General features: G+C 41.2%; 1 protein-coding gene across 13 annotated transcripts in view; it reads right to left on the bottom strand.

The window, feature by feature from the left end:
- Positions 1-27,300, bottom strand: part of PCNX1 (pecanex 1) — an 89,248-nt gene extending 61,948 nt beyond the window's left edge. For 8 of the 13 annotated variants that reach the window (XR_013952331.1, XM_080595908.1, XM_080595914.1 and 5 more), the window contains exons 1-6: positions 22,031-22,364; positions 13,555-13,763; positions 7,578-7,683; positions 4,737-4,782; positions 3,754-3,843; positions 351-2,051 (exon numbers count right to left, since the gene is read on the bottom strand). Coding sequence is in view for 12 of the 13 variants with exons in the window: in XM_080595908.1 (XP_080452034.1) it covers positions 351-2,051; positions 3,754-3,843; positions 4,737-4,782; positions 7,578-7,683; positions 13,555-13,763; positions 22,031-22,183 (2,305 nt within the window). In the remaining variant the exon portion in view is untranslated. Of the gene's footprint in view, positions 1-350; positions 2,052-3,753; positions 3,844-4,736; positions 4,783-7,577; positions 7,684-11,787; positions 11,845-13,554; positions 13,764-22,030; positions 22,366-25,542; positions 25,751-27,202 lie in introns of those variants that run through there. The other 5 variants (XM_080595918.1, XM_080595916.1, XM_080595917.1 and 2 more) reach the window with 5 other exon arrangements.
- Positions 27,301-27,982: the final 682 nt, after the last annotated feature.

Genomic DNA, 27,982 nt, shown 5'->3' with positions numbered 1-27,982 from the left:
TAAACAAAAATAGTCTCAATTTTATTGTTAGCTTTTGAAGTAGTACACAAATCGAAAATTTTGACTAATACAGTGGAGCAGGTCTGATGCAATGGCAAATAGTAACTGTAAAATATAGCTCTGGTTTAACAAAGACCACCAGTAACAAATCTGTAACACCTCTCTATATATTTCATAACAGTTGTTTGAATTCAACACATTTCTGTAGATCTTCCAGGAGGGGATGATGGAAATGCTTTGTCAGTTTTACTGGGCAAGAATAGAGAAACAGAAAGACATTTAAATAGAGTTGTAACTTAAATTCATTAACAAAGAGCAGCAAGGTTACTTCTGGTAGGCCATTTACTTACCTCCACTTGCTGATTCTTGCTCTTCCCCTTCAGGAAACGTAGCCTGGCTTGGTAAGCTATTCCTAGAACGAGTGACTGACTCTAAGTGTGAAGCCCTTCCCAGCAGAGATAGCTCATCTAGCACCTCTCCCTCTTTGGCTTCCAAATCAGATTTTGAAGTGGTTAACTGTTTTATGTTACCTGGTGCCATTAGACTATTTGGGTCATTTAAGCAAGCTACAGTACCACTGTCCAGGCTCAATACTCTGGCACGATTCTTGGCACTGTTTGTGCTAGAAGTCCGACGTGTAGACCGTTTTTTGCTAATTCCTTCAGAGCTTACGTGGGCTTTGTGAATATTTTCAGCGTCTGTGCCCCCACGTTCTTTAGCAACGTATTTGGTCTTTAGAGCACTGTACTTTCCCTCAGGAGACTGGCATGAATGGGATGTGGTGCTGGAAGAGCTATCACTGCTGAACTGGTGAGCTGACTGCATACTTGATGTCCTGCTTAAGTCACTTTGATCACTGGAGTCCTCATCATGACAAAACACAGCACTGTGGGGTTTAGTACCAGATACACCTCGGAAGGAAACATATTCCCTGTGCCGACTTGAATCAAAACTACTAGCCCGTTTTTTTCCTGTCCGTCTCCGGCTGGACTTGTGGGTAGAGGCCGTTCGATGTATTAAGCTAGAAGACTTTGGTCGAACATCTCCTTCTTTTTGCTTCCCACTAGTTTCTTTACAAGCTCTTGAGTCTACTAGCACAGCTAGTTTCTCACTCTGCTCATCTCTTTGTTCGGCAGCCTTCCCAGGTGTCCTGTCAGCTTGTGTAGTCAGTTCATTGGCATGTGGGTTCTTATTGGCCTCTTCTGAAGCAGAGGCACTAAGACCTTTCTGACCGTGCAGCTCATCAGATCCATTAGAACCTTTTACCTCTTGAACACCACTGTTAGAGCTCAGTTCCACAGCAGTCCTTTCGCTACTAGTCCTTTTGTCAGTAGTAGAACTACTGTCATCCTCTGAGTCAACACCACAGTCCTTTTTCTTACCATCCTTTTCTTCTTCTCTAGGAGACTCTTCCTCGTGCTCCGACAGCACACTTTCTATGTGCGTTGAGCTAGTATGTTCACTTTTATAGCTACTGATGGTACTGTTAGTGTCACGATCAGTCCCACTGCAGTAGCTTTCCGTTGAACCACTGCTTCTAGTACTCAGGCTTCTCAGACTGTCCACGCTTTTGTCTGCTTTCAATGATTTACCCTTCCCACTCTTAGCCAGTGGTTGAGGGCTGCTACTTTTCAGAATGTCATCTAACTGAAAAACTCCTGAAATACAAGAGTTCTCAGCCAAGGACTCTCTGGATCCAGAAGGGGGCTTGGAAGCTTCTAACTCACTGACGGGATCTAGTCCTCGTCTTTGTTGATAGAGAGGGAAGTCATTCAATGAAGCATCTGGAAAAGCGACAGCAGAGCTAGAAGTCCTTGGTACGCCTCGTGGCCTGTGATCCTTTCTATAGGAGTGAGAATGCAGAGTTATAAGCGAAGCTACTTCTGTATCACATGCACTAGTTTTAGACTGGTCCACAAGCTGGTTGTTCGAGAGGCACACTTTATCACTGTTGTCTCTTGGCAAATCCTGTCCAGAGGACAGTGAAGGCTGGATGGAGACAAACGAGTCATTCGACACCAGACGAAAAAGCTTCCGATCAGTTGCCAAATCTGTTGGAGTATACATTTAGAAATATTCATGTAGAATGTTCATTTAAGTTACACAATTTATTTTACAACTGCTTGTTCATATCAGACAAAGTAAATTGAAAAATCCCTTTGCAAGTACTACACATTACATAACCATAAAAAAAATAACTCCCCAGCACCTGGGCAAACCTGACAAGTGACTAAATTTAAGAACCCATAACACCTGCTTAATCTCAACAGCTACTGAAAAACAAATTCTGATTAGTTCCCTACTACTTCTCTTGCTTATGTGCCTCAGACCTTGTTTTTATGTATCCTGGAGTTGTTTATTGTTTTGTCATTTAAGTTACAAGAGGCTCTAAACCTTGCATTTTGTTTCACCTCCTACATGCAGTGAACTGTTTGTTTCACAAACATTAACGATTAATTAAAATAATCCCCATCAACTCTGGAGTCAAAAAAACCCACAAAAGAAAACCACCTTTCTTAACAGATACCAAGTAAACTCACAATTCGTAAAGTTCATCTGGACTATAACAAAACTCTAGGGAGTTACTGAGATTTCTCTGAACAGTGATAAATTCTAGTTTTGAAAAGAACAAGTATTGGCTGCTCTTTCAAAACTGATATCCTGCTTCTAACACTGGCTCTATTAAAGCAAATCCTGAGTATTTGCAGTCAGTTCTTGCTCAGAATCATTGTTTCTGTTACCCATCACAAGATGTCTCCTGTTTAAATGTCCGCCTGGAGGGAGCGTCGAGTCAGGCTGTGTTTTCCTTTTTAATAGTGGTACCAAAGAAAGATCTGGAGGCCAGGTTAAGTTACTATAATTCTTAAACTTTTTCATAGGGTGTACTACCACATGTGTGACTTGAAAGACTTCGCGAACAGTTCCATTACTGAGCTAAAAGAAGCTACCTATTACAATAGCACTGCCACCTGTAATATTCTATCTTAAACATACTTTCTGCACTGGATCACACAGACATCACTGGATACGCCTAAGGAACCTAGCAGTCCAACCAGGCTGGCCAAAAATGAACTACAGTATTTCCAGAGTTAACTTCCTGCTAATCAACAGGTACTTGAAAATCAGCAAACAAAAGATTTCCCTATGGCTTTATGTTCTATTTTAGTATGGGTAGACTTTTTCCTGGCAATAAAGCTAAATAGAAAATGAGGTCTGAAACAAAACCGGACAACTAAAGAATGCAAGCTAGCAGTTTTCTTACAGATCAGGAGAACACAATTACTAAACTCTGTTAGCTTGCATATTAGAAGCAGTCTAGAGCGCCAGCAACAGAACTCTGTGCAGGCTTATTTGCTTCACTGAAAAAGCATATCTTATTTGGAAAATATCCTTTGGCTGTACTGGAAAGCAAAGCAATTAGTCTACAGTGAAGTCCATGAATCCCAGGCCACTTTCAGTAAGAGAGAGAGGCAAGTGACATATAAGATAGCTATCTTTCATCAGAAACGAGACAAAATATTTATCATCTCCTAGAAAATGCCAGAACAAGAAACTTGTAGCCAAAGAATAAAGTTTGAAGGATTTAAGCTATGTATCCCAGGAACCAAAAGTAATTAAGAGAAGAAACAGAGAGCTTCAAGATAGTCTTTCTTAGATTCTATCAAGAAATTGCATGAATATATTTAGCATGTTAAGCTAAGGGTCAATTGTAACAAAACACCACGTTTAATATGCAGGAAGAAGAAATTTTACCTTGTTCTTCACTCCCTTCTTTACATAGGCTAGAACTTTGTCCAAGACTTAAACTGATATCATCAGAGGTCTTGGCAGTGTCAGTGTCTCCTGTAAATTTTAAGAAAGAAGAGTACTAGTGCTCAAAATATTGACACACACATCTACATGCACTGCAAGTTCCTCACCTGTCAGCTTTTTACCTTTACATCTTCACGTGAAGGTAAATGACAGTAGTTAGGAGTCACAAGCTCTCATCTTATAGAAGTAAATATTGCATACATATTTTTTTTTTTGTGTATAAGAATTGTTTCCATTCAGCTACTTGAACTCCAATGGAAAGACTGGAAAAGCATCTTAAAACCCAATGGAAATAAGTACTTTTTCTTTAAACATTTATCTATTTGAATACTCCTTTTTTTGTCGGCAATAAAAATGAGGGGTAGAATGTGATGAAATTTGTAAAGATAAAAAAGTAAAGGAAAAAAATCAGGAAGGTGGAAAAAAAACCATCTTGTTTTCTTTTGTCTTATTATCAGCTTAGCAAGTTTACAGAAGAGCAACTTTCCATGTCAGAAACAATTCATCTTTTCCTCTCAGAGGAGTTTATAATGTCTGTCCTGGACAATACTTTTGCTTGATGCCAAGTAATCAGAAATAATCAAGTCATTGAAACCTCAATACCAGAAGGATCACTGGTTAAACAGAACTCGAAACTGTAGGAAGAACTCCACTCAAATCACCCCCTTGGCTCAGCATTTACGAGAAAAATAAAACTTTGCTAGGAAAACAGCACATATCCTAGGATATTCTCTCCTAGTGTTTTAGGCACATTATTTCTAGCTTCCAGGTAGATTTCTTCCACTTACTAAATGCTGTACTTACCTCCCCAGAAAGAGTTTTGAGGGTAAACAAGGTAGTCAGTATTTGGAAACAAAGTAAACAACATTATTGGTTTGAAATGCTACCACAAAGCAATTTTAAGTAGCAGCCAAAAGTCTCACCTTTGATTGTTGCTGCTGTTCCCAGACGAGAGAACCCAGATCCAACCTAGAAACAGGGAATTACGTAGAAAGCTGTAAGCTTACAGGAATTACCCAACTGTTTCCTATTATGCATGCATTTGTCTATACACCTAAGGGAGATTTTCGAAGGCACAAAAAGCTTCCAACAATAGCACAGTATTGCAGGGTTGTTTCTGCCTCAGGATGTTTCCGCTGCAAACAGACATGGCAAGACATCTAATTATGCATCCAGCTACCTCACCATTACTTTGTTTTATGACGAACTTGCTTAGGGATTTTACTATGTTGATTTTAAAAACCACAATTTGTAATCTGGAGTTTTCCTTGAAAATACCCTGTATGGGGAAAAAAATTACTAGTGTGGTGATAAACTAATAACTGCTGTTGTGAAGCTGAACGTTCGATGCAGCATCCACGGTTGCCTAAAACACTCAAGGGAAATATCACCTGAATATAAAACTTCTGCTCAAATTAGTAAATACCATCTATTTAGAATACTAAACATTAGTAAATTAGATCATTTTAACCTAATCATTTTTCTGGTATCTTGTTCCTCCCTCTTGTTCCTGAAATTGCAGTTTTTTCTTTTGAAAGCCGTTTGAGTACACAGACTACAGCCACTTCAAGGCAAGTAAACTGCTTAGTGAAAGACTATCATCTGATTTTTAGCCATGTTCAAAGGCCAATCAGCAGGCATATATCTCCTTATTTAAGCACTAACTAGCCATTTAGGATTACAATCTGCCTTTCTACATACCTGCTATAATCTCTAGCAAGTATTTTGTAGGGCACTCCAGAGAACTTCATCTCTCCTTTAATAGTATTTCCAGTATCACCTCTCTCAAAGAGCTTTGATTGGCATGAAAAACAGCATAACTGTCAGATAATTAAATCACTCAGAAAGCGGATAAGCAAAGGGCATTCAAAGGCAGGCAATGAACCCCTGAGAAATTCAAAATAATAAATGGCAATTCATCTTGATTGTATACTTTTTAGGATGCTGTTTTTCAGAAGTCCTTAATTCAAGTGACTCAGGGAAAAAAAAGCATACATCTAGTTCTGCCTTAAATTTGCTGTACTTAGAGAAATCTGAGCACGTGTGCAGATTTTATTCAGCCATACTACAGCAGAACAGCTTTGCTATGTGTAATACAGTAGAGAAGCAGAAGCTTAATTCATTTTCTTTACTACACTGTCATGCACATTTTTAGTTAGTCATTTTGCCATATTTCAACTTTTTTCCCCTTCGCTAATATGCCTTGCTTTCAGATGCTACAGATGAATGCAATGCATCAGCACATGAAGGCTGAACAGAATTCAGCTGCTTAGTGTTCACATACCCTTCTGATGCTGCAAATTCAGTCACAGGGGACTAGCAAGCACTAATTTTTATCAGTAGCTTTAACTGTGTTCTAGCATCAGCATTAAAGCACACAGCAAGAACATGGATCTTCTCAATACACTAACATCAAAACCGTTGAGCGTTGAAAAAGCTATTCCAAACAAAGCCCAGCCAAAGAAACATGAACCTCAGCCTACTCATCTCATCCCCCATGGATCATCACCTCCTATTCCTTTGAACACTACAAAACACTCACTTCAAATGAGAAAAATCTCTTAGAGCCTACCTATGCTGCATAACAAAGCCTTATGCAGCCAAAACACCAACATCAGCATAACACTACGCTATATGCTGCTTGAGCACAGAGCTAATTAGATGGACTCAATGTTGTAATACCAAGCCAAGGATTTCCACTTCATCCAAAAATAGCTTCTATATCTTTAATACAACACTGCACTGCTCACTGTCAACATAATGTTACTGTCTGGCCAGTCAAATCAACTCATCCTCTTGAGGAGTTGGTAGAAGAAAGACGCTACAACTGGCTAAACATCACAAGCCAAATAAAAGGAACAGCACAGGAAGCACTGTACAAGTCAAACGCATACATCTAGCAGACGTAATAAGGAAGCAGATCAGCCTCCCCAGTGAAACTGAAGACAAATAGAGCATAATGAAGCTGCATTGCAACCTAAAAAGGCCAAGTTCCAGCCCCTCCATCTGGTATACAGCAGCCCCTATTTATTGCTTTCTACCTGACCCTGAGTTATCAAAATAGTGAAGATTTTGCTAGGGCTATCAAGAAGTTAGCAGTTTTAGTCTTTTTATTTCCACCAATACATCTTGCTTCATGCTCTATCAAATCAGCGTTTTTAAATTGCAGAGTCTGAACTGCCAGGAATAATGACTTTCAAAAAGCAATTTAGCATGACAAGAGATAATCAATAGTGGAAACATTCTAAGACTTAACAGAAGCCTCCTCAGAAACCAGAGGAACTGAAGTTTGCCAATAAAGTATCTAAATGACAGATCAAACAGAAGTAAGGGAGGGAAAACAAAGAACACACGGATGAAGTTACAGTCTGAGCTATGCAGCGACTCACTGATACCAAAACGATGACAGGATCCCATGACAGCAGGTCTTGGTATTTATATCTGACCATGCTCTGAGCCATTTTGATCTACTAAATCAGAAGAAAGCTAACAGAGCAAAAAGAATACTTTCTGCTATGTTGCCACATAAAATCCAGCTGTTCCTAGAACAAACACAAAATGGAAATGAGCAAGAACTATGCAGCTGGGAGAATGGAGTGCCATCCCAATAAGGCAGTTAAGAAATACAGAAAGGTAGAGTTGCTGATCCTAGTACAATCAAAAAAGAAAGTAAAACTACATTAGAAAAATATCAGCAAAGATTACACTACAGGTTGCAAAGCCAGCAGTACCAAAGCAACAACTGCAAGAGCATTAATTCTTACCTGGTTGTTTGGATCTATTCCAGCATAAGAATTGCGTGAGCTACAGCCAACAGGAGGAGTGGCTTCTCGTATGAACTCTGACATCTCAATCCCTCCACCAGGGTCACTGAGAGAAAGATTAAAAATAATTAACCTACCAGTTAAACATAGAAGAAGTCTGTCTACACTGAGTAGCAATTCAAAACTTTTTTGTTGTTGTTTTTACTTTTCAAAAGTCAGGAGCTCAAATAAATCCCAGTTCCTTAGATAAATACTGCCAATGTGATGCAGAAACCTCCAGGAGAGCTGGAACACCTCATTTCCTAGTACAGAAACTGCTTGCTTTCATGCAGCTTCACTGTCACTGGCGAGCACAAAAGTGGGAAGAATTAGGAACTCATAGGTATTTGGAAATGCTGGCATATGAAATTCTCTGTCTACACACAGACACACATAACTTTTGGATCATCTATCCAAAAGTGAATATCCAGAAGTCAGAAAGAGTCCTAAATAACACTTTTTAAAAGCAGGGGAAAGACTCAAATTGAAGGGATTTGCCATTACCCAGATCAAAAAGTTTACCTCAGACAGGACCTGCAAAAGTAAGGATGGGTTAACCAAGTAGCCACACACTATCAGTGAAAGTTACTGGAAAGGCACAAAGATAGAGGGCCTAAGGGCACAAGCCACTTCCTGGTAGGAAGAATTCTCCTTCAGAAAGTTGGCATGCCCTACCAAGGAGCATTTTAAGTTGCAGTACATATATTATACTGTCCTAGTGATTTAACCATTTCAAGATTAATGAATATTGATTTTGAAGTATTTTCTAGACGAACATCACCAAATTATAATTCACCATAATTCAGTTTGTTTTGTAAATACCTGCCTTTGACAAGAGCAAGCTGGGCCTGTGACAAGTCTACTCCAGCATTGTGCTGGAGAAATAATCCATGTCTAATCCTTCTCAATTTGGAAAAATGAAGCTAAAGATGTAACCCTGTGTTACCTCTGGAGAATGGGAAACAGACAGGAAGCACAGCAGGCCTTACTTAATATACAGCTCATCTCACAGGTGTAATAAATCTGACATGTAATAACTTTTTTTAAATGCAAGAACATCAAGCTAGGATATTACAAACAACGTCAGGATACTAAAGGACCTGAAACACTATTTATACCATAGTATGATATTTCAAGCCGTTATAATCTCAGAGAAAAGAGCACAATGTTGGGGCACAACCCTGGAAACCATTCCAGATCATACAGACGCCACTCAATACCTAACTCTACAACCTGAATGTTCCTGCATCAAAGGGATAACAAAAATAATGTCTGAAGTTAGGAATATATTACATTAGTAAAAAATAAGCCAGCTTAAGAGACAACCAGCCATGAGTCAGCAGAACAATATGGTCCTGGTCCAACTCCAGCAAATCAAAAAAAATTCCCATTTTGGTACAGCTCAGCAGCATGACATAAGCATGCTCTTATTGCTGGTTGTTTACCAAGCCCTTTCTGACCTAATCTTATCAATAATGCTAAAGGAGAATCAGGTAAAAAAAACAAGATGCAGAATTCAGCTTCTTCAATTTCCGTCAGCTGTAGCCAAACAGAGTATGCCTTAAGTAAATATTTTAAGAACATTTAAGGGCATAATAAAAAGTTTAGTTTTAACTAAAACCTTCTTTCTTAATGTGTAAGTTCAGCATATGTTATGACCTCTACAGAAATAACATATAATGCCTTTCACAAAAAGATGAAGTTTCTTCCTCGTTTGAATAATTTATTCAGAAACACTCCAAATGAATAAAGGTCATCCTCTGAAATAGCAAAATAAGGCAACATGAATCAGCTTTCATGCACAGAACTAAGGAGGATAGTTAGGGGTGAGGGAAGGAGGCAATTTTGTTTAAGAGTGAACCTCCAGATATCAGCATAAGCAACAATACAACGCAAGAGGAGTCTATGCACAGCTGCTGTGTTCTGTGACAGCACACAGAAACTAAAGGATTAACAAAAGTTAGTAACAAACAAAACAAAAATGTCTGCAGGAACAAGCAGGAAGTACAGATTTCCAGGATTAACTATTGTACGCCCAGAAGATTCCAAATGCCATTGTAGCCCACATCCTTAAGAGTCATTTCACTGCCAGCATAGTTGCTATTTGTTCCTGCTATCAAGTCCTATAACCAATTTCTAACAGTTTGCTAACTTCATACCTTAGAGCAAATGGTTGCTTGCAAACTGAAAAGAATAGCAAAGAAACAGAAGTGAAGTTACTACACAAACTGAGAAGAGCGAATAAATCATGTCCAGCTACCTGCAATCAAGACTGCTACAGAGGAGGCATCCAAAGCCTGCACGTTTACTATATGCAGCTATTTTATTAGTGTGTCGAACTGAAAGCCTTAAGAAGCTGCCAGCCTAAATCAATTCAGTTTAATACCTGACTTAGGCTGATTAGCTAAAGAGATCTGATGCTCATACTACAACTTTCAGAGAGAATTTAGAACGAACAATTTTGATCTCAGAACAAAGCAGAGGAAGGGCTTCATTCTTTTCTTTTGAACACTTTCCTGTGCCCATAGAGCTCCTTTCCTTCCATCCTGCAGACCCATGAAATCATACCTGAAATACATATGATTTAGGAAGATACTGCCTTTAAGAAAGTATTCTCCGTCATCGTCTGGAAAGCTGGGTGAGGGGAGTTAAAAACCCTCACTGTTAAAAACATCCTCCTCACCTTACTGTTTTCTGCAGGCACTTAGATAGCCCCATAATGGGCCCAGTTAAAGACTGAGATGGACCAGACTCGACTAGAAAAATGAGGTCAGACTAAAGGTAAAGTTGCTATTATGTGAGAAGAATCACAGCATGTACTGAATATGCTAGATCACAACAATTTCAAGTATCAAGAGACTTTTTCTTTAAAGCCTGAAGTAGTAATTTTAAACTTGAAAAAAGCAAAACAACTCCAAGATCAAGAAGAGGTCTGCCAGGCACAGAAAACTGCAAGGAGATAGAAATAGCAGAGATATAAGCAAGAGTTATAGAGATTACAGTTTTTATTTTTTTTTCCTTGCTCTACTTGTTTAAGCAGTGTATGCAACGTCAAGGCAATGAATTAAGAAACCACACGCTCCAGCTGCCAGTTTTCTTATAGGGAAGTATATGTGAAATTCAGCTCTCCCACACTGGCTGATGTCAAGGACAGCAATGTCTCCAAGTTAATGCTTTCTTTATCCTGCTGTAAGTCATAGTAGTCACTGACACAAGAAGCCTAAATGCAAGACTACAAGTTAAATGTTTTAAGACATCTATTTGGGTCCACTGATACTATCTAACGGATTACACTTGCACTGTTTCTTCTACGCAAGATTAGGAGCCTGTATTCCCAATATTTATTTGCTTTAATGAAACCTCACACAAGCTGAAGTGTAATTAACACCACCCTGTCAAGTAAGTATGAAGTCAACAATCGCACTAGAAGTTACAGAACCAAGACAACAACTCAGTCCTATCTTTGAAACAAACAACCTTCTTTCAGAGATATTAACTAGAGAATTTCAAATTCGTAAGGAGTATGAGTATGAGAAAGGGTAAAGAATCACCTCTTAAGACACAGCAAGTTGTTCTTTGCTTAACTAAGCTAAAGTTTTTTCTGAAAGATTAGAAACTCTCCTGAGTTTGATCCTATTCAGACACCAACGTGAACAGATGATAAACAAGCAGCCCACGTAAGCCTACAAATGACAGCACACCATTTTTGTCAGATACCTGAAAGCACTATTTCACAGGTAAACTAAGTGAAACTTCAGAAAGAAAAAAGAGCAGTTCTTAGAAGCTAAACAGAATCCTCAACGCATTTTTTGCGTAGAAACTAGTCTATCACTTAATTCTCCAAAAATATCAATAGGAATATCTGAAGTGGTCCCTACGAGGGTCTGTGTGGGGTGAAAAATCTAGTACATCTTTGCAGACTGTATTACCTGTCTCCCTTATACCCTTCCTATGCTAGGAAAGCAGAATTAAAGAAAAAAACAACAACAAAACCCTATACACAGTTCTTCAAAAAAAGTTTTTCCCATTACTGTTCTGATTTAACTTAATAGTAAGCTAATAGCTCAACATTCAAAACTCACCCTATATCTCCTCTACTGGTTTGAATGTTACCCCAGTGTTCTTGTGAGCTTCCAGGCAAAGATTAGTATATACTGCACATCCCACTTACCAAAAAGTAACTCCGTAATTTCTGCATTGACCTTGTTCCCAGTTCTAGTTAAGAGACCTGAAAGTGGGAACAAGGATCATATAAAGTTAATGAAACTTTAGCTGGCAAGCAGGACACACAGAAAACTAACCTCTACGTCTGAGCTCACAAATGCTTTAGTGTAGTAACTTGGCCCACAATCACTGCTCCTCAGAAAACACAGAGCTTCTGAAATATCCAAAACGTAATTCACAATACTAGTACAAAAAAGTCCTTTGCCAAGTCCTGGCAACTGTTTTGGAAGCAAAACCTACATGGCTTATAAAAAATAAAATCCAAGGATCACATCTAAAACACACATTAGCAAGGTTACATTCACACAGAACAGACCGCTAGTTTACTTCCATGAATTTTATTAAGCAGAATCAACATTAGTATACATTTAGGCAAGCATTCTGCCAAAACAACTTAATTCAGTTTTAGTAGGGTGTATGGTAACCTCAATGGAGTCACAATTGAAGTCAGCAGGTTCAGTTACCAAACACACAATGGAAAAAAGGTCAGGTTATAAAAGATTGATACAACAAGTTACCGTATACCAGCTTTAAAGGAATCGAAGACATGGTTTTTGCAAGCAATACTAAGCTGAGAGCAGATACAGAAGAACTTAAGACCCATCCCCAGAGAAGCTATCCACATGCACAGTGAAATCCTTTCCTTTCTATGCTGAAGATTTTGAAGAACACCACACGAACACTTCCTTTCGTTAAGCCTCCTCATACACAGGATAAGAGGCTTCTTTTAATTACGTTTCCTTACAGCATAGTGCCTCTATTTAAAAGTTTCATGGTTTTGAGGTGTGTTGGTGTTTTTTTTAAATTAAGAAATACAACTATTTTAAGAGCCAGGACAGTCTATCAAATCCCTCACTCTGAAAACAATTCATAGCTACTAGTACCTGAAACTTGAATAAAGGAGAAAGGTCTTTAAGAAGCTGAGAATTCAAGATTGATTTATTTCATATAGTCTAACTCTTAGGATGCCCTCAAACAACTTCAGCCAAGCAGAGGCCTGGATAACAGAGCTCACAACACATCCGGAGTCTGATCAGACTGGTTAGGTTGCCCTTGCAACCTGATGAGTCATCTTTTGCTCTTCACATAGACTGGTCAGAGGGAAGCCTCTTTTTTAATGCTGGCAACAGCAAAGATCTGTTGAAAGGAATCACCTCCTTCTGACAGTACTTCAGAATCATCACCTTCATTACTGAGCTGAGCAATTCCAGAATTTCTAAGTAGAGAGGACAGTGTTCTCCTGAAGAAAGCCTACAACTGGAATCAAGCATTGCATCTGATCTTGCTTTTGTAAAACTAAGTAAACTAAATCCAGATCAGACATTAATTTTGGTGATAAAACGATTAGCATGTAGTCTTTGACAGCACAATTTTTAAAAACAAGTCTAATGCTGAAATAAGATTACTTGTTCTGGTTGTGTTCATTAAGTATTTAGCAACCTAATCAGCACATATTTTCCATGCTGTTGTTTCAATGCTGTTCTAGAACTCCTCTGGGGGAAGAACCAGGAAATTAACACGAAGCCATCATTTCAAACCCAATACGTAAAAAAGTCTGGTTTTTAAGATTGCACTTAAGCACTGAGAAATACAGATGCAGACCTCTGTGGTTCTGAAAGCCTGTTTATCTCAATCACCATTCCAGTTACACACCTGATGAAAGTGTAACTGTTTATCATTTCCAGCAGTACACAAGCATTGGCAGACACCTTACCTGGGCCCATTGCTGTCTTTCCTCTTGGCTGAAACACTGCTTTGTTCTGTTTTTGCACCTCTGTCCATACGCTCAGTGGCATTCCTCTCCACAATTTCTCCCTCATCCAGCGCCCTGTGCAAGCGGTAATTCACCATCTTCAAAACGATAAAGAGTGCTGCTATTACCGGGCAGTAGACAGCTACTATCATCATGGAAGAAGGAAGGGCCTTTCAAAAGAAGAGCAGAAGAAGAGTTAGTGAATACGAGGTCGAATGTCCATATGAATACATACAGCTACCTAGAGTTTAACAGTTTCCTTCATCCGGAAGATACTGAACTTACTAAAAATTAAAGTTAAAAAGCCATACACACACTATAAAGTCAAACCCTGCATTGAGATTATTAGAAGTCCAGCAAGATTTTAAAAAACACTGGACTACAAGATACCAAAGCACCAGAATAGCTTGCTAAGTAGACCAACCACTCATGTTTGAGAGCCAAATTTAAGTCTCATTCTCCTTCTCCGGAGACTATTGGAGCGTGGGACCAAGACTAGGCGATCTACAGCCAGCATGATTTTTATGTCACCATATTTTCAATTACTTTTTATGAGCAAGTAAGACGGAGAGATTTTAAGCATCTTCAAGACTAAGCTAAGCTCAGAGCGAGACTTTGTTTTAGGGCTAGCACATAACATCAATTCCATTTTTTGGAGAAATAAAGAAGTGAGTGACAGCATGGTGGATAGGAGTAAATTGCTCAACTACCCAAACTAGATGTTTTGACTTAGCTTGTCAGCTTCCAACAGCTACTCTTGCATGACGAGATATGGATCAGTCACAAAATGCTAACTTTCCCCTACCTGCATACAAAAGAGGTCTGTTTACATTCATGGCTCATGCTTTGAAGCAGAAGCCCACATCAGCCTGCAAGACCACATGCTACAAGGCACATTTGTACTAGACCATTACATGCCCAAGGAAAGGCAGCCAATGCAGATTTTCTGAAGAGAACTTTTCAGCTGTGTCAGAGGTGGCCAAAAGCCATACAAATAACCTCAGTCCTAAATTCAACTTAGGAAATTCCACTTAAAATTAAGACTTCTCATACAGCTTTTGCTGAGACCCACAAGGCTTTTACAGATCAGTCACTTCAGCAGCAGATACTAAGCGCAGCCTGAGAGCTTTTCAAAAAGCGTTCAGAATACTAGTCAAACTCCAGTTTTTACTTCAAGGCTTTTACCTTTCTAATTTACCTTTTATTTGTATTTATACTTTTGCCACTTCATTTGCCCAGTCACTAAAAGAAATGAAGTATTAATTCTCAGACACCATCCACAAACACACCATTTTCCTCACAAAGGCAACACGAGGCTGGGTACTCAAATATTCTGCTACATCACTGTCCTTTACCCTGCTGCTAGTACAGTTTCACATCACATTCTGAACATTAAGTCTATATACAGACAAATGACAATAGGAATTGAACGGCATTTGTTACCCAGCATGAACATGAACTCAGCAGACAAGAAGAATGAGTAAACTGCCTTTTTAGACTCCTATTCTAAGGTTAAGTCCAGCTTGTTTCATACATCTCTTCACCCTCCCTATATAACCCTCAGCAATTGAGGGGCCTTTATGGTGATCAAAGGTCCATGCACATCCTGCAGAAAGGGAACATGACCAGAATGTAAGACAGAAAGCCCTCTACATCTTGCACCTTGAGCCAGTTTTAGTCACTTTTAACAGAGATGTGATTAAAACATTAATATTTCTACATATTCAGGAGAATGTCCTGAAAGAACTGGAAGTAATTTGAGCTGGGAGTTTAGCAAAAACACTGTTTGAAAAGATTTCTAAATACAAAATACTGTAGTAACAAAAGGGATAAAGGAATAAATATTTCTAAATACTGCATCTACTGTTGACTTCAGAACAAAACCAATCCCTAATCTGGCCGCTGACTTTCTGGCAGGAAGCAAAACCAATCAATCAACACAACATTTCTCAAACCAAGCAAGTATAAATAATTGAGTCTAGAATCTATCAGGAAGGAGGTTACTTATTACGATTTCTTTTCTTAAGGAGATCAAGTTTAACCCACATCCCATCCTCTAAAACAAGTCAACACCTAATACAGCATTTGAAAGGGGACATGCAAACTAAGCTGGGGCATGCTAACTTAGATTTTGCCTGCCATAGTTCATGCTGAGCTGGACAAGACCCTATGGATAGGGAAACATTCACTTACCAAACACCACGTCAGGAGAAAAAAGAGGAAACAAAGACACATAAAAAAGGCATCAATAAGCAACCAGGAGCCGCAACGATGCTAACGGCTTCCATAACCCCTGGAGCAACACAACAAGGGTTTCCTCCAGAAATGCAACGCTTCAGAGAGCTTCAGAGGCAGCTAACTTTCTGCAAGCACGGGCAAGCCCATTAACTCTGGCAAAATGTTTAATCTTCCTGTACCTGCTAAGCTGTCCTCTACCAAATCACAAACACAAGTTCAATTGGCCTCTCCTTTACAAGTGCCCACTGTTCAGAAGCCATTTCTGCAATCAGCTTAACACTAGATGACCAAAGTTAGTCTGTAAGAGACAAGCCTATACTTTCTAACTATCTGGGGAGCTCTTAAATTTCTTTCCTCCTATCCATCAGCGGCAAGGTCACACACTATATCCAGTTTATCCTGTGAAATGTCAAATCTACCATCCTGTTCTGCAAAGGAAAGCTTTGAGAACAATATACAAAGTGTGGAAAATGAACCCAACTTGCATCAAACCCAACAAAGAATTAAAGGGTGCTTTTTTCCTCACATCCCATTTCCACAGGACTGCAGAGAGCTAAAAATAAAACAATATAACAACTCAATATTTTTCATTCTTTGTATTTATTGGGACTTACTCCTCTCTGGATAGAATGTATATACTGGGAATAGAAGAAATTTGAGTGAAGTACGCTGGACATGCTATCTGATCATGGCTTAGTTAAGTCTCGCACTGTGGTACAGCAGCAGTACCCATGGTACCAGCAACTTCTCTGCATCCCAGCCTCAAGAGGTAGCGTTACCTCACCTCAGCCTAAACCACTGGTGCCTTCCCTGTTCTTCTTTGCCAAACTTATAAACATCCAGCTTCCATTTGGGGTCTTTCCTCCACAAGCCAATGCGACTTAAAGTGACATTATTGCACCAGGGGAGGTTTAGATCGGACATTAGGAAGAATTTCTTCATGGAGAGGGTGGCCAAGCACTGGCACAGGCTGCCCAGGGAAGTGGTGGAGGCCCTATCCCTGGAGGTATTTAAGAGACGTGTGGATGTGGCACTACAGGAGGTGATTTAGTGATGGCACTTGGTAGTGACAGTCAGTTGACAGTCAGCCCTGAGGATCCTGAAGATCCTTTCCAACCTAATATAACTGTAGTATAATTTAAGCTGTGTGTGACATTTTACCACATTTGATGAGACCAGTGTAACTGAGTATCCTATACAACAGGATCGTCAAGATTATAATAGGAATGCTTAAGTCCTACAAGTCTCCAGCTAGCTCTCATTGCAGTTGTTTTCATGAGAAATTTCACAAGCATTTTTATTGGGCCCAACACACTAAAATCCTCAGGTTATAACTAGTGAGTGCCTGCTAACAAGCTCTAGGTCTGTACCTGCAACAGTATTTCACAGAAACTCTCATTTTACTGCACATCACTAAGGACACTTTCATTGGCACCAGGAAAAAAACAGACAGCAAACAGCACCAGTCTCAACTGAAGCTGTTATAGGAGAAAAGAGAGCTAGACATGACCATACAAAAACTGCCTGCTTTAATTACATTCTGTTGAAAACATCAGCCATCCTGTGTTTGAACAAGTCAAATAAAAAATTAGATAAACTCTAAGCTAAAAGTATTTCCCTGTACCTTAAAGTGAAGTCAAGTTCTGTCAAGAACATGGGGTGGGGAAGAAAGCAGCAGGGAAGACACCAACTTTCTAACACCCTTCCCTCAGCATTCACTTTCAAAATTTATACCTTTCAAGACAACTTATGAAATGCATACTAATATATGTGGACTCTTATCTCAAAAAAAATCAGTTATTTCAAGACTGGTTACTTTGCCTTCATCTTTCCCCTATATGATAAAAACTATATACAGAAAGCAGAGAACTGCACTCCATTTTTACTCTGTCCTTTTCTAACGCACACATTACAAGGCATTATTTGGGTGTGATCTTGAACTAAAACTACAAGCCTGCTGTACTATCACCTCATTGTCAATGAAAAGCACAGTCCCACTCTCTACAGCAGGCTACTCGCTCCTACAGGTTTCTTTCTAGCTGGCTGTAACTGGCAACCAGTGGTCTACTGCTGCAGCTTTCTGAAACACCTGAGGTTTAATGCAAGGGTGGTAAAATTAGTTGATCAGATAAATAAGCAGCAATGAACAAAGTTAAGATGCAGCAATGCACAGTTATGAGGAGCAGGGCTGTCCTTTCTGGAAACAGCGGGCTGCAAAGCCATCTCAGCTGTACCACAGCACACCCTTTGTGGCAGAGTGGGTGGCAAACACCTGAGCACTCCTAGATTTCAGTCATCAACCTAGACTAGAAGAGAAGCCTCAGACCACCAGTCACAGGACTTTAAAAACACTCCCATTTAAACCGCAAAGGTGTCCATATCTTGAGTCACCGTTTCAAACACAGAAGTGCCAGGACACAGAGGAAGTGCCACTTTATCGCAGGTTGTGCTGCACACTTATGAAGAATCACAGACAACTTTATGGATCTTCTCAAGAGACATCTAGCTTTAGCTAGACACTACAGACACAATGAAGTTTCCCAATTACTTTCAGAGTAGAGGTGTAAGTGTTAGCTGTTAAGAACATTCATAGGAATCTCTCTCAGTCCAAATCAGATTGGGAGTCCTTATGTAAATGACATCAATCAAGTATTCATTTAACAATAATAGTTACCTTGTGAAATGCTCTGAAGTTCCAGCATTTTAAGGCCAGTATTTTACAGACACAATCATACTGGAGAAGACGAAAGATATTCCAGAAAGAGCAGATCTGGATCTGTCACCGTTTGTTTATGAACAGCCAGAACCCTTAAGAACTGCTGGTATCTGGAAGCACATTCACTTACAAGTTATCCAGTTTTTGACTGAAACTTGGAATGTACAAACAAGACTTGTAATAGCCAAGACAGTAGATGTAGCTTAGAACAACACGAGATACCAGGGGTTCTCATCATACACACAAGTACTTGAACTCTTCATTTAAGAAACAACACTTATCTCAGGAACTCCTCTAGAGAAGACCTTCACATGAAGCTACATTTGCATGACCTACTGCTATAGCTATGTACACAAGTCAGGAAATCAGAAGTCTATTAAGTGAACTCGTGTCTAAATGTGCCTGACTGAGAGACAAGCTCTGTAGGTACGAGCCCATCACCCCAAGCAAGGTACACTCCTGGCTCATCATCAGCCACTGGCGAAGTTCCCTGGGTGCGGGAGCCAAGACTTCGCCCCCTCCTGCACACGTGGTGGGGCTGGAAACAGCATTCCAACCGGGGAAGCCTCTGGCAGCCTCCTCCCCTCTCCTCCCCCTTGCAACACCGGTGCACAACATCAGCCTCTGGATTTAGGGCATCTTTTTCCAGCGCTACCGCTGTATTTTGCAACCCAGTTGTGCAGTTTCCTCATGTTGTGGCATATTTTCTCCTCCCAGCCTGAGCTTTGGATTCATCTAAAACCAGGGATTGGCTTTTATGACAGAAATGCAGAACAAGTGTAGCTGAGCCTGTTACTGAACGCAACTACCAAAGCAGGATACATTCAACTAGTCTAGAAAGCAATATTACTGTACGCATGCTGCCAAGCCACAGATCCAAGAGTACCCACTTGAGCAGCTTCACTCGGGCAGACACTTCTCCTCTACACCCTGATTCCTTCATTATCTACAGTCTTCCCAAAGCAGGTATAGACACACATGGAAAAGAAGAGCATCCTGATCTGTAATATGCATCTATGTGTCTGCTCTCCTTCACTGAGGGCACAGACCACAGACTTCCATGTGTCCAAGCTCAGAAGACAGACTGATCACAGAGCAAGGAAAATAGGCTAGCTGAATTTAACTGCTAATTCCTTCAACTGGTTAGCACCACGCATTAAACCCATCAGCCCTATGAGCACTGGCATATACAAGCCAAAAGACACACAGATACACGACAACTTGGTAACCACAACCACTACCAAATTCTATCCTGAAGATAGGGGACCAACCGATTGAATGCACAGATGAAAGATTACCAACGTTTGGTACAATAAACCAAATCTTTAAGCAACAAGCGCATCTGAATTACCACAGTCAAAAAAGATCACGTTCCGTTCCTGTTTGGCATTAAATAATATCTGGAAGAAGTGATTAGCTTCGCGTAAGGTGCGTTCAGTCTTGAGAACCAGTTACGGGCAAAATTCTGAAGGGATTCTACTGCCTTTGTTGCTACTTAAACAACTTCAAACTAACTACACTTACCGCTGCCCTCACGCATCACAGCAGCACTATGATCTTGGAATTCCTTACATGAGGTAGTTTTACACGGAATGTAAGACCTGCCAGCATTTTAAGTCTTTATATACACTTTATTTTTCAAACACACGGGGTTGTCTGCCAGCAACAAGTCATTTGAAGCTAGCTTAGAAACTCCCTCCTACACAGCAGTGAGCCACACTCAGAATTCAGATTACGATTACCTAAGACTTTTTAGCGAGTTCTGCTTATTTACGTATGTCCTACAGCAGTGCAACATTTACCCCATTTTATTCTGACAAGAAGTTAAGAGATGCTGAAGGACTAAGATGACCATCACTGTTCTGCCTGTTTAGTTTATGTCTAGACAACACTTAAACTGCAGAGGGTGGAAAGAGGGAAAACAGCCAAATATGATTCAATCTGCTTCAACTTGTGACTAATCTCCCTACTTTTTCTCAGGGAAGTTGGCACTTGTTGTTGCATCTTTAACTTGTCCAGAGCTATGAAGCAAGAGAATTTCTCTGACCTCAACAAAACCTGAAGCAGCTTGCTTTTGCTCATCTTTTCCCTGTACACAGGGAAAGAAACAAGTTTAAGCAAACACTGAAGTTTACCCCATAGTACGAGCAACCGAAACCTAACTGCTGCTTCAAGAGCAGCAGGAGATCCAAACACTGGTCCAGATTTATCAGCTGATAGCAGACTGACATGTTATATAAATCAGACCCTCTTCAAAAGTCTCCCGTGCATGCAGCACATAGTTCACTTCACCTTTATAAGCAGCCTTCACAGCAAGGTAGTGCTAATTAAACCAACTATTCTGCCAAAATGGAAGAGCACTACTTCTGAAAAAGCTGCATTTGAGACCAAAAGGTCTCTCTTCTTCCCATCTTCAGCGGAACTCTGAGCAGATATAGACTCTCAGTTTTTATTGCGGGTGGATCTGCTTAGTGGAAAGTTTTATCTAGCTGTTGTCACATCAACTTTGGTTTTAAAAGCAGTTTGTCTCAGCCTGTGGTTTCCTTGCCAGCAGTCTGAAGTTTTCAAACAAAAAGCCTTGGAGCTACCTTTTCCAAGACACAGCAATATGAATTAAGAACTGCACAGGGCTGTAACCTCCCCTTCCACAGGAGCTAATTCTCAGCATTTCATATTCCAGTTTTAAATATTGCTTTTTCACAAAGCAAATACAAGACCCAAGAGCTCTAAATCTTCACAACTGCACTCATGCAGAGTTTTTCCTTTTACAAGGCAGTTTCTACTTTATGTTCTCAGAGCATCTGGACCTGGCCGACTTGCAAACTGCATTCTGTGTCACGCCCAGGACGGGTCACATCACACCTAGAATGATCACATTGTTCTACTGAGAAACCTGAAGTGAAATATTAGTACTTCGTAAATTACGTACAACACAGAATGGGCAGCAGAAAAGAGCCTCCTTCTGTCACAGCTGACTGTACCCTTCCTGAAGCTAAGTCCAAACACCAAGAGAACTCCTAGGTTTAAAGGTCAGCATTTTTAATTGCTGTGATCCAAGCGCCAGGTACATTCAATGCGAAATCTCCCAAACGGGCACAGTAAAGCCCAGAGGCAAGCAAAACGCCAAAGTACCATCTCATCAATAATACACGGCCCAGCGCCAGCACGCTACGTTACAGCCAAATAAACTTTCGGGTTACGGCCCCTAAAGCAGATCCCTGCCGGGCATCGAAGCCGGGGGGATAAAGAGCAGGGGGTAGCTGCCAGCCCAAAACGCTGGTGCTATTTGCCAGCTCGCACAGAAGCGGTGTTTTCTTGGGCTGCCTGCACCCGAGGGCCAGCAGCTATGCCACCCCCAGAGGCCGGGACGCAGGCGGAGGCGAGGTGCCACGGCAGAAGCCCGCTGCCCGCTGCCACCCCCCCGTGCGGCCCTGCCCGAGGCCCCCCGCGGGCCGGTCGGTGCGGGCGTGAGGCGGCGCTCACCATGTAGAGGGTGAAGGGGAAGCCGAGCAGGAAGAGCCACAGGTAGAGGTGCAGCGCGTTGACCCCGGCGCCCTGGTGCGGGTCCTGGTACCAGCCGCCGCTCAGCGCCGCCCACACGCCCTGGCGCAGGATCTGCAGCACCTGCGAGCCCATGGCGGCCCCGCTCCGCCCGGCCGGCCCCGCTCTATCCGCCCTGCGAGCCCGGGCAGAGCCGCGCACCGCCCGCGCTCCGCGACAGCCCGCACGGCCGCAAGCGCCGCCGCCGCCTCCCCAGCAACGCCGCCGCCATCTTATGTCCGGGCCCCGGGCCGCCCGCCCGCCCCCGCGCCGCCGGCAGCCCGGCAGCCCTTGCGGCGGGGGGCGCACCGCGCCTGCGCGGAGCCTCACACAGCGCCCCCCGGCGGCGCGGAGGGGAAGGGGGGGGGAGCGGGCGGGAGGCGGCGCGGCCGCTGGCAGCAGGCGGGGGGACGGTGTGGAACGAGGCCGGCTGGAAAAGGCCTTCGGGATCGCCGTGTCCGACGGCGGACAGTTGGTTCTCTAGAATTACAGGAAGATAACCACCTCTCCCTTCTCAGAGCACTTCCATTTCCTGTCAATACCAGACCTTACCAAGCACCTTGAGTGCCTTGTCCCAGCCCCAGGGCTCCTTTTACTGTTTCCAACACACACAAAATCAGAGTTGGGCCCTCAATGGTCACTGCGTCCCAGCTCCTGAAGCTTTCCCCCTAAACAAGCACATCCCCAAAGCCCTGCATCAGGTGGAAAGAAAGATAAGGGAAGAGGTTTTGAGAGCACTGCCAAGCACCTTACAACCTACAGATACATAATGCTGAAGATCCTTCATTAAACGACTTGATTCCAGTCATATTTTGGGAAAACTAGCTTTGAGGGTACATCATTATACCGTCACTGCTGTGGCAGAAGGAGCCCACCCAGGTTCTGTCCCATACCCCACCCAGCCTCTCTCCCCTCCAACAGGTATAAGGCCGGGAGCTCATCACCTTCTGGGCTTGTGCTGAGGAGGAATTGCAGTGCGAAAACACCCAAACACCCAGTCATGACTCACCGTGAGCACACATTTGGACCTGTGTTTTCAGGAGACTGTGCTACTGGCACAGCCCGTGTTTTCCTCCCCAACAGTTAGCTAACCAATGGCAGCATCTGGCTATTCTTGGAAAACCAGAAGATAGAAGTGACTGACTCAAAACAGATGTAGTTGATCTATTTTTTTGTTTGTTTGTTTGTCTCCCCAGCAGGAAAGTAGGCAGAAGGGGTGGACGCAAAACCCCCAACCATATCGGTTCTCTTCCCCGTTATAAACAAACAATTTTGATCTTTTTTATTCAAACATTGTATTTCTGAATAAGTGGCTGCTCATGGTATTTTGCAAAGGAACTTTTTTTTTTTTTTAAACTCTGTCAAATGGTGTGGAAATCTGAAAGGAAAAAAGGATATAAAGGGGGATGAAAAAACAAGAACCAGAAAAACCCACAGAGGACTGTCATGGGTGAGGAGAAGGTATTCCCTCTGTTGGGAATAAAGCCAATTGTGACAAACATCATTTACAGTAGACTCAGAAGAAAACAGAACTATGAAGCCTATATTTCAATGACATCATTTGCCAAAATACCTTTTAGAATCACAAACACAGCTGTTGGAAGATGAAGTTCTTAGGATGTGTTACCCATAAATACACTGCGATAATGTAACCATCAGGATTATGAGGCGTTAGTTCTTCCAGCTGCTGTTTCAGTAACGTTACATAAAAGCTGTTCACCTTCTCCACAGAAAGGAGGAAAGAGGGATAACGTTCATTAATAATGTGTCTGAAGGCTGCACTAAATGCTGTAAAAACCTTTATGCTTCTCTTTAGGAGCCATTGATTGAATCTGGAGAGACTAGCCTCAGCCTTACAGTAATGATTCGCGTTAAATAGTATTCCTGTGTGAGAAGATGGAATTCCCTAACCCCGCTCCTAGAATATTACTGGTTCTACCCTGATCCACAGCAGCATAACCTAGTTTAATACAGACAGCCCTGTTCAAGAGAACTGGATCCTGGGAATATTTAGTCTGAGTCCAGTAAAATAAGCAAGAGAATCTGACATGCTTGAGAGGACAATTAAATTTCATTGTTTAGCCACTTAAATGCGGGCAGGCTGAAAACATTAAGACACAGGATGGGAAATAATATTATTGGAATCCATCCATGCCTGAAGGTAAAACTGATAATGAGGCCAGATGTAGGCATCATTAACAAAGTAAGAAAAAAATCATGACTAGCTTTTAAGAGAAACAAACAAACAAACTGTATCTTGCAACAGCAGTAGACTCAGTCTATGCATTGAATCTCTGCAATCCAACAAATAACTGGCTTGTCTTCTGTACTCTGCTTTAGCCTTACAATACTTTAGGATGATGGATATTACTCCCTGTACAAGAAAAAGAATGTACTCTAGGAAAATTAGAACTCAACGTTGGTGAAGAGCGCGTGAGTTTTAGATAAAATATTTAAAAGGGGGCATTAAGTCAGATGACTGGAGAGCAACCTATTTTTTCTCGAGCATTTCTTTTATAATTTAGTATGCCAAGACTGAGGTAAAGAAGTCATTTTGCTGCATAAGCCAGCGTTACACAGGAGGAGGATGACTCAAAACTGCAACTGTTATTTTGGCCAGATAATAATCCAGTTTCCTCACATTCTCAGTATACGTACACAGTCAAGTGCCCTCCTAACAAATGCAGCCTATTTCAAAGACTTCTGGAGCAAATGGATATTATTGGTTCTCTTTTCATATGCCATCATGATACAGATGTGGCTGTTCAGATTTGGCCAAGGAAGAATGATCATATTAATTATATTAATCATTAATCATTTGCAGCAATGTTTTTCTTTACTTCAGGCCACACCCCAGTGGATTGAAAGGGCATTTGCAGTGTCAGGTCAGTGCAATATGTGGTGCACAGTAGAACATAGATTATACCAAATACCCAGATGAGGTGATGACAATTTCTTGACCAATCTTATAAATACACTTTTTTTCTTTTAATGTGTGATATTACTAGAATGGGAAGTTAATCAAGACTAACAAAACACTGAAACCTGCCACAGAAATACTTAGACGTGTTACCATTTCTAAGAATAATATCGCAGCATGCTGTGGACCATTAGTAGTACTTTAGTCTCTTTTACCTTTGCATTCAAGGAAGTTAAGCTTTACATTTTCCCCCCACCAGACATCTTATGTGGAATACCCCAAATTATAACTTTAAAATTAGTTATCAAGACAATTCCTAAGTTTTATGACAAGGTAGCTTAGATAATTAGGAGAAGACGTGAAACCAACTTAAAATTTTACCTAAATTGGGTGCAGTTTTTTTATGTCCAGAAACGAGCTTATGATTGGCACTTCCTTGTAATTTTCATTGAAGTCATCATCACAGTTTGATACCAAGCTGTAAGTAGCTAATCAAACAATCAGCAGAAAATAAGAAAAACACTGATTTACTCACTTTGCAATTACGACAGTTGGTACTTCTAGTCTCCATGTTGGGCACAGTGTTTATTTTCAGATGAAGATTGACAAACTAGGCCTTTGTGGCTCATCACCAACTTTTATTTACTTCTCCCTATTGATTCCTTGTCTCAGGATCTATAGCTAGACAGCAATATTACAACCCCGACTTTCAGATCTTGCCGACACATATGTCTTTCTGTTGATCAGACACAGTATCCAAAGCTACAATTCTGACAAAAAAAAATAAAATTAAAGAAGACAAAACTCAATTCACGTGTAATTCATCAGCCTAGGAGAGAAGGACATCTAACTTTTGATTTCTTAAATAAGCGGTAGTTAAAAATATTTATTTGCTTCTTGGTCATTAGCTGTCTTTGCACAATTTTATGTCCTGACTTTATTTCCATCATTTGCCTGAAATTGCGACCTGGTTAGAAGTGGGTTTATCTGAACCCAGAGTACCATCATAAATGGCAATAAAAGTGTTTTATCCTCTCATATGAGAAATAAGAAGTAGGCTTATTTACAAGGGTGATAGAAAGCACAAAGTCATTCTACAATACTATTTGTTAAGCTGGTTTCACTGTAAGATAGTTTTCTTATAAAATCTGTCAGGAGTTTTTTTTCTAGATTTGTTCTTTTTTATAGTAGAATAGTTTTCACCAACTGCAAGGCTTCACGGGGCACATTGCCATTATGTTTACATCTAATAGCAGCTTATCTGCTATTTTCACAATTTTTAAACTTTAAGCAAGAGCCAGATCCTTTCACAGACCATACTCCCTCCCGAGCAGCTCTGTTCCCCAGTTCAACAAAACCTTTTGTGAGAAGTCACACCGGATTCAGCCTTACAAAGGGATCACATTGCAATCAGTCCTGTACGCTACTCCAGCTCCCAACTGGAACATAGCCCCTTCAGAGACACCAGGAGAAGCACGCACATTCTCTAGCATTTCGGTGCAGATCAGGCAGGATTTACCAGCAGGAAGGTTACGTACCAGGAGACCTCCTCTCCCTGCTGTGCTGGCAGGTTATTATTCACATCACAAAGTGCAGTCCCAGCTGCGTGCCAGGATACAGCCTGCACCCACCTGTATCATGGTCACTGTACAACACACCCTCCCAGGTCCAGCTGCCCCCTTCCAGGAGGCACCCTCTCCAGGCAGATATGGGCACAGATCACACCATTCCCTCTCCGTCAGGGTGGAAGAACACCCTTCTTCCCCTCAAATACCAAGAAAGTGGGGAAAAAAGGTGTCATTCCCCCCAACTACCTCTATGACTAATAGGGCTCTCTGTAGTATTTCACAGTGCTGCTTAGGGAGAGATCAATACAGCGAGTGGAGGATGCTAATTACTGGCCTGCAAACAGCTGAACCACAAAGCTCACTGTGCTATTAATCCTGTCCTTGCAGTTTGTCTCAGCTGCCTGCTGCACCTTTTGAGTATGTAAGCGCTTTTTGCACACTCTCTGAGCCCTGTGGTTTTCTCAAGACAAAATACACAGACCAAAGGGAGATTCTCCCCCAAAGAAGAGCTCTTACATCAGTTTTTGTTATCAGGGAGTGCTGAAAGGTGGAAAACATGTAAAACAGATCCACGCAGACCAAAAAGCTCCATAAGAGCTAAGAAAAAAAAAAAGAATTCTTACTAACTTGTTGATAGCGACCTTTTGTAACTTGCTACCAGAACAACACCATCTTCATCTCCACTCCTTTCTCCTTGTCAGCTAGAAATTCCCTCTATACACCTTTTCAGCAGCTAGGTGGGCCCCAGTCTCATTATGCTAACCTCTTCCAGCTGCTTCAACATGGTTGAAAAATCACTTTGAAAGGCTTAACACTTCCATTGCTAGAGACAGAGTGCAGTTTGAAGAGGAAATTTCTTCCTAATGATGGTTCTGGTAGTGTTTCTTGCAAGAAAATTGTGGCAGCATCCACTTTCATATTACGGGATCTAATTCTGTGTACGTGTCCACGCAGAGATCACGCAGAGAAGTGTCATCAGTGTCCCAGTGACTGCAAGGTCTCTGTGAACAAAGAGGCATCTGCTAGCGTTACTGGTACAAGAATTGCCTAAAAATGCCATGGAGATGAAACATAATAAACAAGGCTAAAATTAGAAAATCCAAACACTAAGCTGACAGTATTTTAGCAGCATTTATACCACATTCTTTAAAGTACAGCACAGCGGTGCCTCACTGTAAGAAATTTCTCCCAAACAATGATTCATGATGCCACTGGGATAAAATTCTAATTAAGATCTTTGTTCGCAGTTAAAACTCTCTGTCTGAAGTACAAAGCTCTCATAGCATGAGGATGAGTCCAGCCAAGACCATTTTCTCCATTTAAAGGATTTCTTCTCTCTCATGGCTCTTTTTAGCTGTTTCTCTAAGAATGCTGCTCTTATAGAACTGGTGAGCCCCAGCCTAGGAA

Source organism: Anser brachyrhynchus, assembly GCF_964034855.1.
Source record: "Anser brachyrhynchus genome assembly, chromosome: 5".
NCBI classification, from domain to species: Eukaryota; Metazoa; Chordata; class Aves; order Anseriformes; family Anatidae; genus Anser; species Anser brachyrhynchus.
This window is presented reverse-complemented; position numbering and strand designations above follow the sequence as displayed.